The sequence below is a fragment of the Ictidomys tridecemlineatus genome, chromosome 10 (assembly GCF_052094955.1).
Source record: "Ictidomys tridecemlineatus isolate mIctTri1 chromosome 10, mIctTri1.hap1, whole genome shotgun sequence".
In the NCBI taxonomy this organism is placed as follows: Eukaryota; Metazoa; Chordata; class Mammalia; order Rodentia; family Sciuridae; genus Ictidomys; species Ictidomys tridecemlineatus.
This window is the reverse complement of record NC_135486.1, coordinates 118,757,739-118,771,989: the sequence shown is the minus strand read 5'-3', so window position 1 is coordinate 118,771,989 and position 14,251 is coordinate 118,757,739. Positions and strand designations below refer to the sequence as shown.

The 14,251-nt window shown below is 65.6% G+C and overlaps 1 protein-coding gene across 1 annotated transcript in view; it reads left to right on the top strand.

The window, feature by feature from the left end:
* Castor2 (cytosolic arginine sensor for mTORC1 subunit 2) overlaps positions 1–12,765 on the top strand; it is a 44,366-nt gene extending 31,601 nt beyond the window's left edge. The window contains exons 3-9 of the mRNA XM_078023937.1: positions 4,131–4,324; positions 4,526–4,658; positions 5,120–5,243; positions 5,723–5,833; positions 6,140–6,222; positions 7,840–7,934; positions 8,018–12,765. Of these exons, the coding sequence (XP_077880063.1) occupies positions 4,131–4,324; positions 4,526–4,658; positions 5,120–5,243; positions 5,723–5,833; positions 6,140–6,222; positions 7,840–7,934; positions 8,018–8,083 (806 nt within the window). The 3' untranslated portion in view covers positions 8,084–12,765. The remainder of the gene's footprint in view (positions 1–4,130; positions 4,325–4,525; positions 4,659–5,119; positions 5,244–5,722; positions 5,834–6,139; positions 6,223–7,839; positions 7,935–8,017) is intronic.
* Positions 12,766–14,251: the final 1,486 nt, after the last annotated feature.

Sequence of the window (14,251 nt, the reverse complement as noted above, 5' to 3'; positions counted from 1 at the left end):
CTAGGCCGGGTCTGCGGGGCCAGGTGCCGAGCTGGCCTCACCCATCACCGAGCAGTGGTGTCCACGTGACCCGTAGCACACATGGCCAGGGAGTGGTCAGGGGGTGGAGGTCAGACAAAAGTAGGAGGAAGGAGGACACTGAGCTTGAACTCCTGCCGGACGCGGTGGCACACAACCGTAATCCCAGCTACTCGGGAGGCTGAGGCTAGAGGATCGCTTGAGCCTCAGGAGTCTGAGGCCAGCCTGGGCAGCAGAGGGAGAACCTGGCTCAAGGAGTCACTCGCGGGTCGGGTGCGGCCTCGTGGGAGGATGCTGCTTAGCGGGAGCAAGACCTTGGGTTCCACCCAGCACCTCAAAAATCAACGGCAGCCATGACTCCTGCCTCCCACCCAGCCGGGCTCGCCCAGGCTCTGCTGTGCTTCTGACCGGGGACGAGCTGCCCAGCAGCCTGGAGCCAGTGACCGCCCCCTAGCCCGCGGCCCGCAGGGTCCCTGGGCGCTATCTGTTGTGCACCTGCCCCGTCCGCAGCAGAGCCTTGGCTCCTGCCGTCTCCTTCCCGGCTCAGCATGCAGCTTGTCATCTCCGTGAGCCAAGGGACAGAGGGGTCCCCCAGCAGGGAGTCACCTTCGCCTGCCCGCCCCCGTCCAGCACAGTGGAGGAGCTGGTGTCCTGGTTAAGGTAGAGGCCCAGCCTCGGGGCACGTTCTTCCCGCTGTCCCCGCACGCAGGCGGCCCAGGCATCGTGCACCCCCACACGCGTCCCATACCCCAGCCTTTAACAGAGCAGCTTGGCCTGGAGCTGAGGCTGCGCTGCCCAGAGTGGGCAGCGGCTGGAGGGCAGCGAGGGACAGGAGGGGTGGACCTGAGGACCGTGACACCCAGTTCCCACCCACCCGCTCCCCTGCAGGCCTCCCCAGGGTGGCTTTATGGACGGCCGTCCCTGAGCCGCCCGCACCCTCACTCGTCCTCTGTCACCATGCGGTGCTGGCTGGAGTGGCCCCAGGGTCAGGGCTCAGACTTGCAGAGAGGTCAGGCCCACCGTGGGGACAGCCGCGCAGCCTCCCCGAGGCGGGACTCGCTGCTCACCTCCGAGGACGGGTCCTCCCTCTCCTCCATAAACACTGAGCCCTAGGACACCAGGCAGGTCACCCTGAGCACAGGGCTAGGGACCCCCACCGAGATGTCAGAACGTCACCTCTGACATGAATGTGACGCTCGGGTTTTCTCGGTTTCTAAAGAGACGTTTGGTAGCTGAAAAATACATGTTTTGACCCACGCGTGGCGCTCTGCCCGGTGTCCGTTGGAAGCCCTCTGGGCCGCGTGCTCCTGCCCGCGATCCGCACCCCACAGAGTGAGCCCTCGAGACCCTGAAGGCACCCGGGCACCGGAACCAGCAAGGCGGGCAGAAGCTCTGTGGCGCTGGCTGAGCCCTGGGGTGGTGGCACTTAGATCAGCTGAGGGACTCTCGGTGCCCTCTGCCCTCAGCCCCTCACGTTGAACACAAAGGAACCCGGGGCGGGGACCTGGCCATGTCACACAGCTGGATTCAGCCCACCCGCCTGACCTCAGGGTGCACCCTACACTCCAAGCCATGGTCCCGGGGCCAGTGCAAGACGGGGAGAGGCCTTGGCCCCGGGAGGTTACTTTGGGGTCCTGGATGACCGGCAGCAGCAGGAAGAATGCACTTGGCCTTGGAATGGTCTGCTCCCCGCGGGAGGCCGGGCTGGCTGTGGCCCACCTTCCTGAGGCTTATCCCCAAGGCCCCAGAGTGACACCGTGGGCGCCCTGAGGCTTGGCCCAGGGTAAGGAGGGGACCCAGGAGGATCTGCCCCTGCCCAGGGTCTCTGTGCCTGTCACCTGAAGGAGCTCAGTGGTGTCACCTGGGCCGAGGCCGAGAGCAAGGTGGGCAGTGCCCGCCCGTTGGCAGGCCTCCCAGATGGCAGCTGCTGGCTTGGTGTGAGCTCTTCCGGGCAGTGTCCCCCTGTGGGCTGCCGGACGTCACCCCGAACCCTGTGTCCCCATTTCTAGCTGTCTCTGGCTTGGACTTCCCCTAGAGACACCCCCCCCCCGCGATTCCTTCAGGCCCAGGAGACTAGTGGCACCTCAGTGACAGCAGCATCCCCGCAGATGACATGTCCTCCCCGTCTAGGAAGCAGCAGCCTCTGGGGGCCTCTGTGGGGAGGGCAGCCAGGGCCACACGGTCCAAGCCCATGGCCTGGGTCGTCGCCCTGCCACCGGCACCCTGGGGTACGGGGAGACATCCAGCTGTGAGTGGTCGCTGGCTGAGCGTGGACGGGCCGTGCAGGCCTGGGGAGGGTCCATCCACAGGTGTCAGAGCTGACCTCCCCCTCAGTTCTGGAGCTCAGCCCCCACCGCAGGCTGGCAGCCATGGTGGGCAGGGAGGGCTGTCCTCGGTGCCTGGGGGGACCCCCTCACCTGTGCCGTGACCTGCGGCCGGTCAGCCTGCCTCTGGCCTGTTCTGTGATACCGGGAAGGAGCGGCTTCTCGGGGCCATCAGCTCACCCGTAAGCAGAGGGTGACGTTCCCCCTGCCCTCCCTGTGGGTGGAGAATTCAGAGGAGGTGGCCTGGGTCAACTGCCAGACCCAGAGTGGTGTGGCCTTGGACGTCACCCTGCCCCTGACCCCAGCCTGCCAGGCTCAGGAGGTATGGCCACAGAAAACTCCGGTCAGCCCTGGGCAGCACTCCTGTGGACCTTGGTTTCCACTTGGAAGGAGACGGAGCAGCTGGTCAGTCTGGGGCTTGGAACTGACACGACAACCATAGAGGGACTGGCCAGCATGGACACGGCCTTGAGGTGTGAAGAGCCACACCAGGATTGTCCCAGGAAGGCCCTGAGTGCCCTGTGCTCGCGGAGAGGGACACTTTTTGACTCCATCAAATATGTTGACATGGCATCTGTCGGTGACTCGCCCCCAGCAGGAAAGTCGGGGTTGGCCCAGGAGCAGAGGGCCAGCTGTGGGCCAGCGTCAGAGCAGCCCAGGTCTCAGGCCTTTGTCCTTGTGCACGGCTGAGATGGCAAGGGGCCCCCGGTACCCACACCAAGTGCCTCCGTGGCCAGGTTCAGGCCCCTCGGGGTCCCACCCTTAGATGAGGCTCTGGCTCTGGTCCTAGAGAGCAGGTGAGGTGTCCCTCCCAGGACAGAGGGCCCTGTAGGCCACCGCCAAGCCCCTGCGCTCCTCCCCACAGAGGCTGGCCACTGGCCCTTCCCAGCCAGCAGGACCAGGGGGGCTCCTGGGCTGTGGTCACCATAGCAACCAGAGCTGGACTGGCGGGCCTCTTGCCTGAGCCCAGCACAGCCCCCTTCACTGGCCAGTCTCTGAGCCCCATCTTCCTGGGGACCTGGTCCTTCTTCTCACAGGTGCCCAGGCCCAAGTGTGAGGCCTGGTGCTGTTCGTCCCCACCTTGGTGACCTTGGACAAGTCCCCGACCCTCGCAGAGCTTCTGCATTGGGGGATGTCCAGTGAGAATGACCTGTCCCCCCTCTGATCCCAGGGCCTGTGAGTCTGTGTCCTGGAGACAACGCCTGTGCCCACACCCCATGTGCAGGGTCTCTGGGTGCTGTCTGCAGGACCAGCAGGGTGGCCCTGGCATCTGGAATCCGGGTCTCCGCAGGCTAGACACATGGACGTGGTGACTCCTGCTGTCAGAGCTGTCCCCCTGCCCATGCCAGAGTCACCCTGAGCCCTCCCGGGGCTGCGTGCTCTTCCCGGGGAGCCCAGGGGAGGCCTGGCAGCAGGGGTAGCCTGCAGGACCCCCGCCCGCCCTGCGCCAGGCCCCCACCTGCCCAGGGTCCATTGCAAGGCCCCCTGGAACCCAGTTTGAAAACCTGGGCGAATTACCCTGGAGACAGAGAAGATGGTGTGACAGCACCTGGCAGGACAGAGAACTAGGGGAAGGCCGAGGTGTCCCTGCCCACGTGACAGCCAAGGAAACCAGGGTGCCCACAGATGACCTCTTGCCCGCAGAGCTGCCCGGTCCTCCCTGGAGGGACCTCAGAGGCACATCCCATTCTGTTGACCAGTGGGGAGGCCCAGAGGGGGACAGAGCTGGCCAAGGCCCAGAGGGGGGTGTGGAGGCCCAGGGTCACAGGCTGCCCTCTGTCCCCACAGAGCTGCCCTCCTCGGAGCACCTGAGTGTGGCAGATGCCACCTGGCTGGCTCTGAATGTGGTGTCTGGTGGCGGCAGCTTCTCCAGCTCCCAGCCCATCGGAGTGACCAAGATCGCCAAGTCCGTCATCGCCCCGCTGGCCGACCAGAACATCTCCGTGTTCATGCTGTCCACCTACCAGACGGACTTCATCCTGGTGAGCCGCGGCCAGGCCTCCCGGGCAGCCACAGGCAGCTGCCCACGCCCCAGGACCTGGTGCAGCCCACCCCCCGTCCCCTCCAGGTCCCCCCCCAGAGGCCACCCGGAGAGGGAGGGAGCTGGCTCTGGGGCAGGGTCTCGGCCCCAGGCCCACCGCCCTGGGCTTCCAGGGACTCAGGGCCCCGCCTCCCATCCCCAGGTGCGCGAGCGAGACCTTCCCTTCGTCACCCACACCCTGTCCACCGAATTCACTATCCTGCGGGTGGTCAATGGCGAGACTGTGGCCGCCGACGACCTCGGCATCACCAATGGCTTCGTGAAGCCCAAGATGGGTGAGTCCGGCCGGGGCTGTGCCTGGGGATGTCCCAGTCCTACCTCCCACCAGCCCCACTCAGAGCGCATGGGCTTCCGTGGGCGCCAGGCGTGACGTGGGCCGGTCGTGGTCAGACCTTGCTGCTGAGGTCTAGCAGAGGTGGTGGCCCTGGATGCAAGCAAGGTGGCCAAAGGCCACTTCTACCCTGGCCTAGGGTATCAGAGGGACTTCCCTGGGTCCAGAACTGTGGGGCAGAGGCTTGGGCACAAAGGAAAGCTGAGCCAGCGTGAAGGTTGGGACGGCCATTCCACAGCTGGAGAAGCATGTGCAAAGGCCTTGGGGCCAGGGTCAAGCATGGAGAACTGGCAGCTCGGGTGGTGGTGGAGGCTGGAGAGGTTGCAGGGCCTCCCAGAGCAGCTGCCCTCTCCCTGAGCCCCCACCGTCCATACGCCTTAGCATCATGTCTTGGTGTCCTCACAGTCCAGAGGCCGGTCATCCACCCGCTGACCAGCCCAAGCAACAGGTTCTGCGTCACCAGCCTGGACCCCGACACGCTGCCCACCGTGGCCACCCTCCTCATGGACGTCATGTTCTACTCCAACGGGTAGGTCCCCAGGGCGCGCTGCTGGCAGACCATGGGAGACACAGAGTTCCGGGAGGCTGTGGCGCAAGGGCGTGGGTTGTCCAAGGTGCCCAGTGGGGGGCGCCACAGCAGGGCGGGCCGAGAACGTGGGCGAGACTCTCCATCCTTCCTCAGAGTGTTTTGCTCAGGTCAAGGCAGGTGGGGCAGGGTCTGGTGGGTTGGCAGTGGCCCTGGCCTGTGCCCTGGGCAGCCTGTGACACGGGCAGAGAAGCCTACGCAGGACACCCGTTGCCCGTGTCGAGGGCCGGCTGGCCTCCAGCACTGTGCAGTGAGGTGCCCGCCTCTGTGAATGCAGCGGGGCCCTCCCAGGCCCGGGCAGATGTGAGGAAGGATGGGAGTGTGGGGCCCCCAGTTTCCCAGGCTGAGCTCCTCCCACCTGGGCGGGGGCTGCTGGGTAGGTGGGGGGCAGCAGGACTCCCCTCACAGCTCCCCGTCCCCAGAGTGAAGGACCCCATGGCTGCCGGTGACGACGGGGGCCACATCCGCTTCTTCTCCTTCTCCCTCATCGAGGGCTACATCTCCCTCGTGATGGACGTGCAGACCCAGCAGAGGTGAGCGGGCCGGGGCAGACGGTCAGCACGGGGGCTCCCGCTGTCCCTGCTGCAGCCTCCAGGGGCAGCCCCTCGTCCCAGGTGCCTGGCAGGCGCCACAGTGGGGACCTGAGCCGCGGCGGTGCCTCTGCTCCACCCTCGTCCACCCTGCACGACCCCCCCCCCAAAAAAGGAGGAGGGCGCGAGCAACAGGTCGAGGACCCTGGGGGGACTGTCCCCGCCTGCCCTGCCCTGCCCCTACCTTATGGCTGCCAGTGGGCAGGGAAGGTCTGAGCCAGTGATGCCCGCCGGCCTCCTGTCCCCTAGGTTTCCTAGTAACCTGCTCTTCACAAGCGCCTCCGGGGAGCTCTGGAAGATGGTGCGCATCGGAGGGCAGCCCCTGGGATTCGGTGAGCCTCTCGGGCGGCACGGGGCGGGGCGGGCACTGCCGGGCTCACACAGGGTCCTGGGGGTGGGTGGGGGTGGGTGGTGGGAGGCTGGGAACTGCCCCTGCTCCGGCCAGTCCCCGGCCACCACCTCTGGTCCGAGCCGTGGTGTGGCTGCTGGGTGGTGATGTGACGCGAGGGCCAGAGCTGGGGTTCCTTGTGGCCCTCTCCTTGCCCCGCCCTGGGCCACCCAAAGGAACAGCCAAGTGTGGATGGGGCCACGGGGCCGCGAGGCCCAGCTCCGGCTCTGCCAGCCACCCTCCTCCTCGCCCTCCACCCACTTCCTGGCTCTGCGCCTCCCGTGCCGCGGGCAGGGTGTGGAGAGCCTCTGGCGACCGGGCTGGACAGCTGAACACAGCACCCTGTCCTGCCCCCTGCCGGGGCTTCTCCAGGACGCTGGCCACCTCCCCGCCCATGTGCTGCTGCCCCCTATGGAGGGCAAGCTGTGAGGGCCCTTGGTCTGGTGTCAAGGCTGGTCCCCTGCGGCCATGAGCTGGCGGTGCCCCCCACCTGTGGTCTCTGCGCTCTGGCCCAGCTGCAGGAGCCATCTGGAGCCGTGGTCACCAACACATGGCTGGACAGGCTCCACAAGACCACGCTCCTCCTGCCTCCGGAGCCTCGGCCTTTCCGTGGTCTGTGCCACGTGTACACGCTGGTCACCAGCCTTCCCGGCTACATCACGGCCCACAGTTCAGAAGGAGCTAAGCCTAGGGTGGTGGCACATGCCCGTGATCCCAGCAACTCGGGAGGCTGAGGCAGGAGGTTGACACGTTCAAGGCCAGCCTCAGCCACTTAGCCAGGCCCTGTCTAGGGACGTGGCTCGGTGGCAAAGCACTCCTGGGTTCAGTCCCCAGCACCAAAAAGAACCCCCCTGGGCCTTAATCCACTGCCCGCTGTTGATAGGAGGCGCTGTGTCTGCAGCTGAAGGTGTCTCAGGACCCGGCCAGGCTGCACCGCAGGAGGAGTGGACGGTCACCAGACACACGGGCCGAGGCCTGCACAGGGGCCAGGGGCTCTGGGTTTAGCAGGAGCCCCCCACCTGCGCAGATCAAGCAGAACGCAGGGGACTTGCCCGGCCCCTCCTGCCCCAGTCAGGCATGAGCTGAGGATGCAGAGTCAGGGACGTGGCCAGGGGCACAGGGGTGGGTCCCAGGTCCGTTCCCAGACAGGGGCTTCAGGATCCGTGGGGACCTTGTGGCCAGACCTGCCCCCACCTGCTGAAGAAGGCAGGCTGCCCAGGTTGACCACAGCGGGGTTCTCGGGGATTGTCCGGGAGAGCGGCCCCGGGTCCTGGAGGCCTCCGATAGGGGGTCCTCGGGTGGGATCCTCACATCATGGTGGGAACAGAGTCGAGGAGAGGACGAGGCCGTGGTCGCCCCGGGGTGTCTGCAGAGAGCTCGCGGCCTGGCTGGGAAGACGGTGGCGGGGGCGGCTCAGCATGGACTGGGTGGTCAGAGCAGGCAGAACCGGCCATGGGGAGGGAGCCCCTTGGTGGAGGCGCTCGGAGCCCGGGCCCCAGGGCGTGGGCTGGAGCCTCCCTGCAGTGGCCTCCTGGAGGCTGAGCATGGGCCTTCTCCCCAGATGAATGTGGCATCGTGGCCCAGATCTCCGAGCCCCTGGCCGCGGCGGACATCCCTGCCTACTACATCAGCACCTTCAAGTTCGACCACGCGCTGGTGAGAGGGGGCCCCAGGACCAGGGCCGGCGGGGGGTGGGGGGCAGGTTCCTGGAACCTCAGGCCTTTGCTTGTGGCCTGCAGGTTCCAGAAGAGAACATCACTGGGGTCATCAGCGCCCTGAAGGTCAGTCAGGCGGAGAAGCACTAAGGGCTCCTGCCCTGCGGCCGCCGGGCCAGCCAGCCCCTCCCTGAAGATTGTTCTGCAGTATTTCTCCACGGACTGGAAAGTCGGCCTGGACCCTGAGCACGGGGCCTCTGGACACCCCCATTGCCCACCCTTCCTGCCTCCCGGAGCCCCCAGCCCTGCCAGGAATGACCGGCCTCCTGCCCTCAGCCCCACCCCAGAAAATGGTTTCTGAGGCCCAGGGACCTGGACGTGACCCACTGCACTGCGCGTGTGGCCTCACAGGGCCTGGGGCAGGCGCCCGAGGAAGCCAGCGTGTCCTAGGGGGTGCGGGTGTCCCATCCCCAGAGTCGCCGTGGGGGCGGGGGAGCGCGGCTGAGTGTGCGCAGCTCGGGGAGACCCCGGGGGACAGGGACAGGTGTCCTGGCCGCTGGTCCCTGGTCGTGAGCTCAGGGCTGGTTCCCTCAGATGGACGCCTGTGGCCCAGCGGCCGGAGAGGCTCGGGCAGGAGCAGGCCGAGCCTGGGGGCACCCGAGCCGCCCGGACCCGCCTGCCAACACAGGGCCTGCGCCCAACGCCCAGCGCGACTGCCAAGAGGGGCCCCGGCCCCACAAGCACTCCCTCCTGGGGAGGAGGGGTCCCCGAGACCACCAGCCGCCGCCCTGCCCTCCCTGCACCCGGCCTGGGCAGGTGGGGCCTGGGGCTCCCGGAGTCGCCCACCTCCCCAGCAGCCGACTAGACCAGCACAGGGCTCCCGGTGTCCTCCCTGCTCCCCTGCCCACTCCTGGGGGCCTGGCTGCCCGCCCGCCCCTGGGTGGATGGCGGCGTCCTAAGTACTTGACCCGGGAGGCAACGCAACTGAGCCTTAATAGAGAAGCCGTGCTTTGTTTTAGTTTTATTTAACGTATTTGCGCCCGGGCTGCTGTCGTGCAGTGTCCGTCCAGAGACGGGGCCTGTGTGCGTCCTGTCGGGTCCGAGGCCAGGGACAGGGTGAATGCCAGGCGCTGCCTGCTGAGCGGGAGCTGGGCTCTGGTTCAAGACACCGCGCCCCATGGCGCCCATCAGGGCCTCCAGCCAGCGCAGCTCTGTCTGGGCATCCAGGGGGCAGGGGGACCCGAGGGCCCCTGGGAGGTGGGAGGCGGTGGAGGCAGCCGCGTCCCAGGGGCAGGGCCAGCAGGACCCCGGGCTCGCTGGGGCTGGGCTGTCAGTGCTGTTCCCAAGCAGGCCAGGAGCGGGGACGTCAGCGTGTCCCGACGAGGGGTTGTGTGGACCCTGCTCCCTGCTTCTGTGATCCCAGAACCCACCCCCAATCATGGAGGAAGTTCGGGAACCCGGGTGGACGCCCAGGGCGGGGCCAGCACACGATTAGAAACACTCTGTTTTTTGAAGTTAAGTCATTTTGCACAAAACAACCAAATCTTGTAAACGGCTGGTCCCAAGAGGGAGGCGGCCAGGCGTCAGGGCCAGGGTCAAGGCCTGAGTCCCCTCCTGTCCCTGGAAGCCTGGTTCTCCGTGGTGCACTCCCCTGCCTGTCTGCTTCCTGGACCCTCCTGCGTGCGGGTGTGTGGCCGGGCCCAGGACCGTCCGTGTCCCCCCTATAGATACCTGTGTTGTGTCGGTAGAGGTCCGGACTGTGCGTGGCACATAGACTGCAGCAATATCCTGTAACAGGTTCTCTGTGCGGCCGTGGGCACGGTCACGAGGGCCCCACCCTGCCGCCTGAGCCTCCGTGTATCTTAACCCCAGTACATAGGGCAGTGCGACAGGGAGTGGCCGTCAGCAGAAAGACAGAACCAGCAGCCGGCAGAGCCAGGGACGGCTGCGGGGGTGGCCGTGGTCTCTAGTGGTCCCTGACCCAAATCCCACAGCCAAGGGTCCTGGACACCCTGATTGGCTCCGGGGACACAGGTCCAGAGGCAGAGAGGAGTTGGATTCCTTGCTTTTTAAGAGAATGGCCCCTCCCCAGTGTCACCCTGAAGACGGAGGCCAGTGGACGGGTCACACTGCGCCTTCCTGGGTCCCTCTCTGGACGGCCCTCGTGCAGGCGGCTGCCTGATTCAAGTTTAGCAATCTCAGGTTCTTCTCCCAGGTGTCCCCTGGGAACCGGCCCCTTCTGTCCCAGAGAAGCACGGACGGCCTTGTGTCCAGGGAGGGGCGAAGGCAGTACCCTCCAGCCACCTCCCAGGAGCCCTGCTGCCTGGCCGCAGTGGCCCCTTGTCCCCCATAGTCCTGCTTGTGTCCGTGTGTGACGAGGGTGTGAAGCGGTCTCTTGCTCTGGTGGATGGGTGCCATTCCCGGTGACCGTCTGTCCCGTCTGCCCTTGTCCTTTCCCATGGCCACCACCGTCTCCTGTTCTGCTGGTGTGAGGTCTCTCCAGACCCCACCTGGAGGGCCATGCGTTTCTGTGGGGCCCACATGCCCGGGCTCCCTGCCCACTGCCAGCCTCCTCTGGCCCAGCCTCGGGCAGCCTGAGGAGCCTGCTGGTCAGTACCAGGTCCGCTTAGCTCCAGCCCATGAGGCTCTAGGAACGCAGCCCGGCCACCCAGGCAAGGCGGCCACGCAGCAGGTGAACGGGCCCAGACCCACCACCCGGGCTCCACGAGTGTCTGTGCCCCAGGAGGCCACCTAGTGCCCAGTGCTGCCCAATGCCGCTGGCCTTGGCTCACCCCTGCCTGATCCCTGAACCACAGACCGTGAAGGAGCAGGGGCCACCTCCCCTGGGGACAGAACGCCCTCCAGCTCAGTCCCCAACATGGGGCTGCCCCACTTTCCACAAAGCCCCTTTGCCCCCAGCCCCATCCTGGCCCTGCGGACAATAGGCGCGGCCAGCCCTCCCCTTCCTCCATGGGGGTCTCCAGCCCCCTGAGAGGCGCTGCCTGCCCACTGTCCTGACCTCTGCTCGCCTTTGCAGAACTGGAGAGGTGACCCTGTAACAGCCCTGTCCCAAATTCAGGGACCCAGGGCTCCCAAACCCCCAATTCCCAGCAGGCGACCCTGGTGGGAAGGGAAAGAGCTGACCCCACACTGCCATGTTGGGGGCATCAGAGGATACCTGGGGGTCAGGAGAGAGGACTCGGGGAAGGCAGGGAGGGCCAGGGCACTGAGCCACCAGCCCCTGCTGACCGCATTCCCCAGGCAACCGTTAGGAGTCCAGGACCACCTGGGTCCTTCTGAGCCTCTAGATTGGACATGGGGACAAGGTCTGAAGGACTCTTGGGGAGCATGGAGCACCCTTGCCCAGTGGCCAGGGGTGGAGGGCCCTCGCATGGTGAGGCCCAGAGGGGGGTGGGAAGAGGGGCCACATGCAACAGTGCCCACAGCGGGCAGGTGGGCACACAGGGCACCTGGCACCCACGCAGAGGCTGCCCTGGGGCCCCTGCAGGTGTCAGGGTGCTGTGGCGGGAGTAGGCTCAGCCTGGAGGGACAGCAGGCTCCATCCAAAGGGGCAGCCTGGAGGGGAGATAGCCAGGGTGGCTGCCGGTGGCGTGAAGACAGGCGGGGGGGGGGGGCGGGCCCCTGGCTGCCAGATGACCTCTCCTGCCTCGGAGGCTCATCCAGCTCTTCTTCCACTTTCAAGTTAGAAGTGACGTCCCTGTGACCTCTTTCCACCGGCGGGGAGGAGGCCGAGGGGTGGCCTTCCTACAAGGGCTGCTGTCCCTGGGAAGGCAAAGGCGGAGTCACCAGCCAAGGCTGTGGCTTGTCCTGGGCCAGGGCACCAGGTGTGCCTGCACTGGAGTCCCCTGAGCAGCCTGGCGGGGCAGCTGGTGGCTTGTGGGGACTGTCCTGTGTGTGACCCTTGGTGCATGTGTGTGGGCGTGTCGCGTGGGAGCCTTGTGCGCCCGTGGGCGGGGCCCAGGTCCCGGCCAGGCTCTGGCTCGGTCAGTACCGGCCCGGAGCGTCCCTGCCCAGGGCCGCGTGTGCAGAGGCAGGAGGGCAGCAGCCCCCCACAGGCCCAAGCTCCGGGCGGGAGCGGAAGCAGGACTCCCTGGCCCTGGTATTGAGACCACTCTGCAGGGAACCGGGCGTCCCTCAGGCCATCCGTGCAGCTGGCCTGAACTGGACCCTGCGTCATCAGGACCTGCAGACGGTGTCCACAGGGAGGCAGGGGTATTGCCCCTCACCATGGGGCTCGTCCTAGGAGAGGGTCCAGTGAGGTTCGAGGCCCGGTGAGGACAGGGGTGCCGGAAGGCCACACGGAGACATCCGGATAGTGGCCTCCTCCCTGCCTTGGTTTCCGTGCGTTCAGAAGACACCCAGGAAGAGCAGGCGTCACATGGCAGGGGCTGCCCGCAGAGGACCCGGCCCTCCTGCGCTATGCCAAACCATTTCCGTTACCTTGAGGTGGGCGAGTGGGCGTGGGGGGGGGGCGCTGCTGGCCTCCACCCTGGGCCTCCGCCCCGGGCCTCACCGGGGAGCCTCGCTAGGGGGCTGGGCATCCTGCCCACAGCCCCTTCTGGGCTGCACCTGGCCTGTTGTGCCCGGGTTACCAGCAGTGGCACTTTGTCCACCCAGAGGCCTGGGCGGAGGGGAGAACTGGAAGCCCCGCCCCAGCCCCGGGGTCTCACGCTTACTTTCTTTGTCAAAGAAACACAAAACCCTCGAGATTCATGTACTGTATGGCGGAGAGAAAAGAGTACCTAATGTTCCCCAAAAGACAGTATATTTTGTACTTTGTAAAGTGTTAATTAAATGAAGGGAAAAAACGACGTCCAGGTCCGTGTCTCATCTCTTCCCCTTTCTCCATATTGGGTCAGGGGACACAGTCGGGCTAGAGGGCAGAACAACCCTTTGGGTATTACACCCCAACTCTGAGAAACTGCCCCAGCGTGTATTAGTTACCTGATGACCATGACAAGTTGTCCCAAAACAGAAGAAGATACATCATGGTTTCTGGGTCAGGAATCTGAAGGTACTTGGCTCAGCAGTGCTGGCTGAGTCCCTGTGAGACAGCAGTTACCTCCAGTCTTGGTGTCTTAGTCTGTTTTCTGTTGCTGTAACAAAATACCTGAGGCTAAGTGCTTTACAAATAAAAGAATTTTCATGAGTTACAATTTTGAAGACTGCAAGCCTAAGAATGGACAACCCATCTGCTTGGCTCTGGTGAGGGCCTTCTGGCTACATCACCACATGGCACGTGCAAGCGGGAGCAATCGTGGCAGGACAGGAAGCCAGAGGGACTCAAGGGCCAGGCAGAAGCAAAGTGGCTAAACTAACAAGGGTCCTGAGAAGTGCACTTTATCGGGACAGCGCCTGCGACCCAACCTCCTTCCGCTGGGGCTCCTCCTTCCGCTGCAGCCTCCCCACATCACCACACTGGGGACCCCTCCACTGAGGGGGGCACTGCTGCCACGGGGGTTTATCCCGGGCCTGGCTGTTGGCAGGGCCTCGGTTCAGCACGTGGGCTCCCAGGGCGGCTCGAGTGGCCTTCCAAGCAGGAGAGTCCAGGGCCACGCAGAGGCGACACACCCTGCCTTCACCACGCTGCGGCCACCACACTATGGCCACAGTCCAGCTCTGAGTCAAGGGAGGAAATGCACAGGAGCTGGAGGCCCGGGGCAGGGGACTCCTGGGGCCATCCTGCAGGCCAGCCAGGTTCCCGCCGTTCCCTCCTGGCCATGGAGCTTCTGCCCCGAGCATGAAGCCTGCTCTGGGCTCGGCTCCAGGACGGGTGCCTGCAGAGCTACCCAGGCACCCCTCCCACAGGCTCTCGGGCCTTTGGCTCCTGCCCTCCTAGGTTGGCGCCATAGGGCTGCCCGGGCAAAAAGCAGGGCTGGAGCCAGTGTGGTGGCCAGCACCCGTAGTCCTAGCTCCTGTGGAGGCTGAGACAGGAGGATCGTGAGATGGAGGCCAGCCTGGGCAACACAGCAAGACCTTAACCAAAAAAAGGAAAAAAGAAGAGAAGATGGGTTTGGCTGCAGGTTCTGACCTTGAATGCCCTTGGCCCTGCTCCTCTCTGCTCTCCTCCATGGGGCCAGGTGGAGCTAGGCTGGGGCTCACTCCAGGCCCCCTCGCTGCAGGAGATGGGGGCAGACAGCCGAGTGAGCACCAACCAGCCCACACCAGGTGCGCCCGGCTCCATGGGGAGATTCCCTTCTGGGGTCTGCAGACAAGGTCAGCCCTGGAGGTGGCCCAGCAAGGACGAGACACCCATGGGGACTCAATCACTTCAAAGCCTTCTAAACAGCCCCAAGG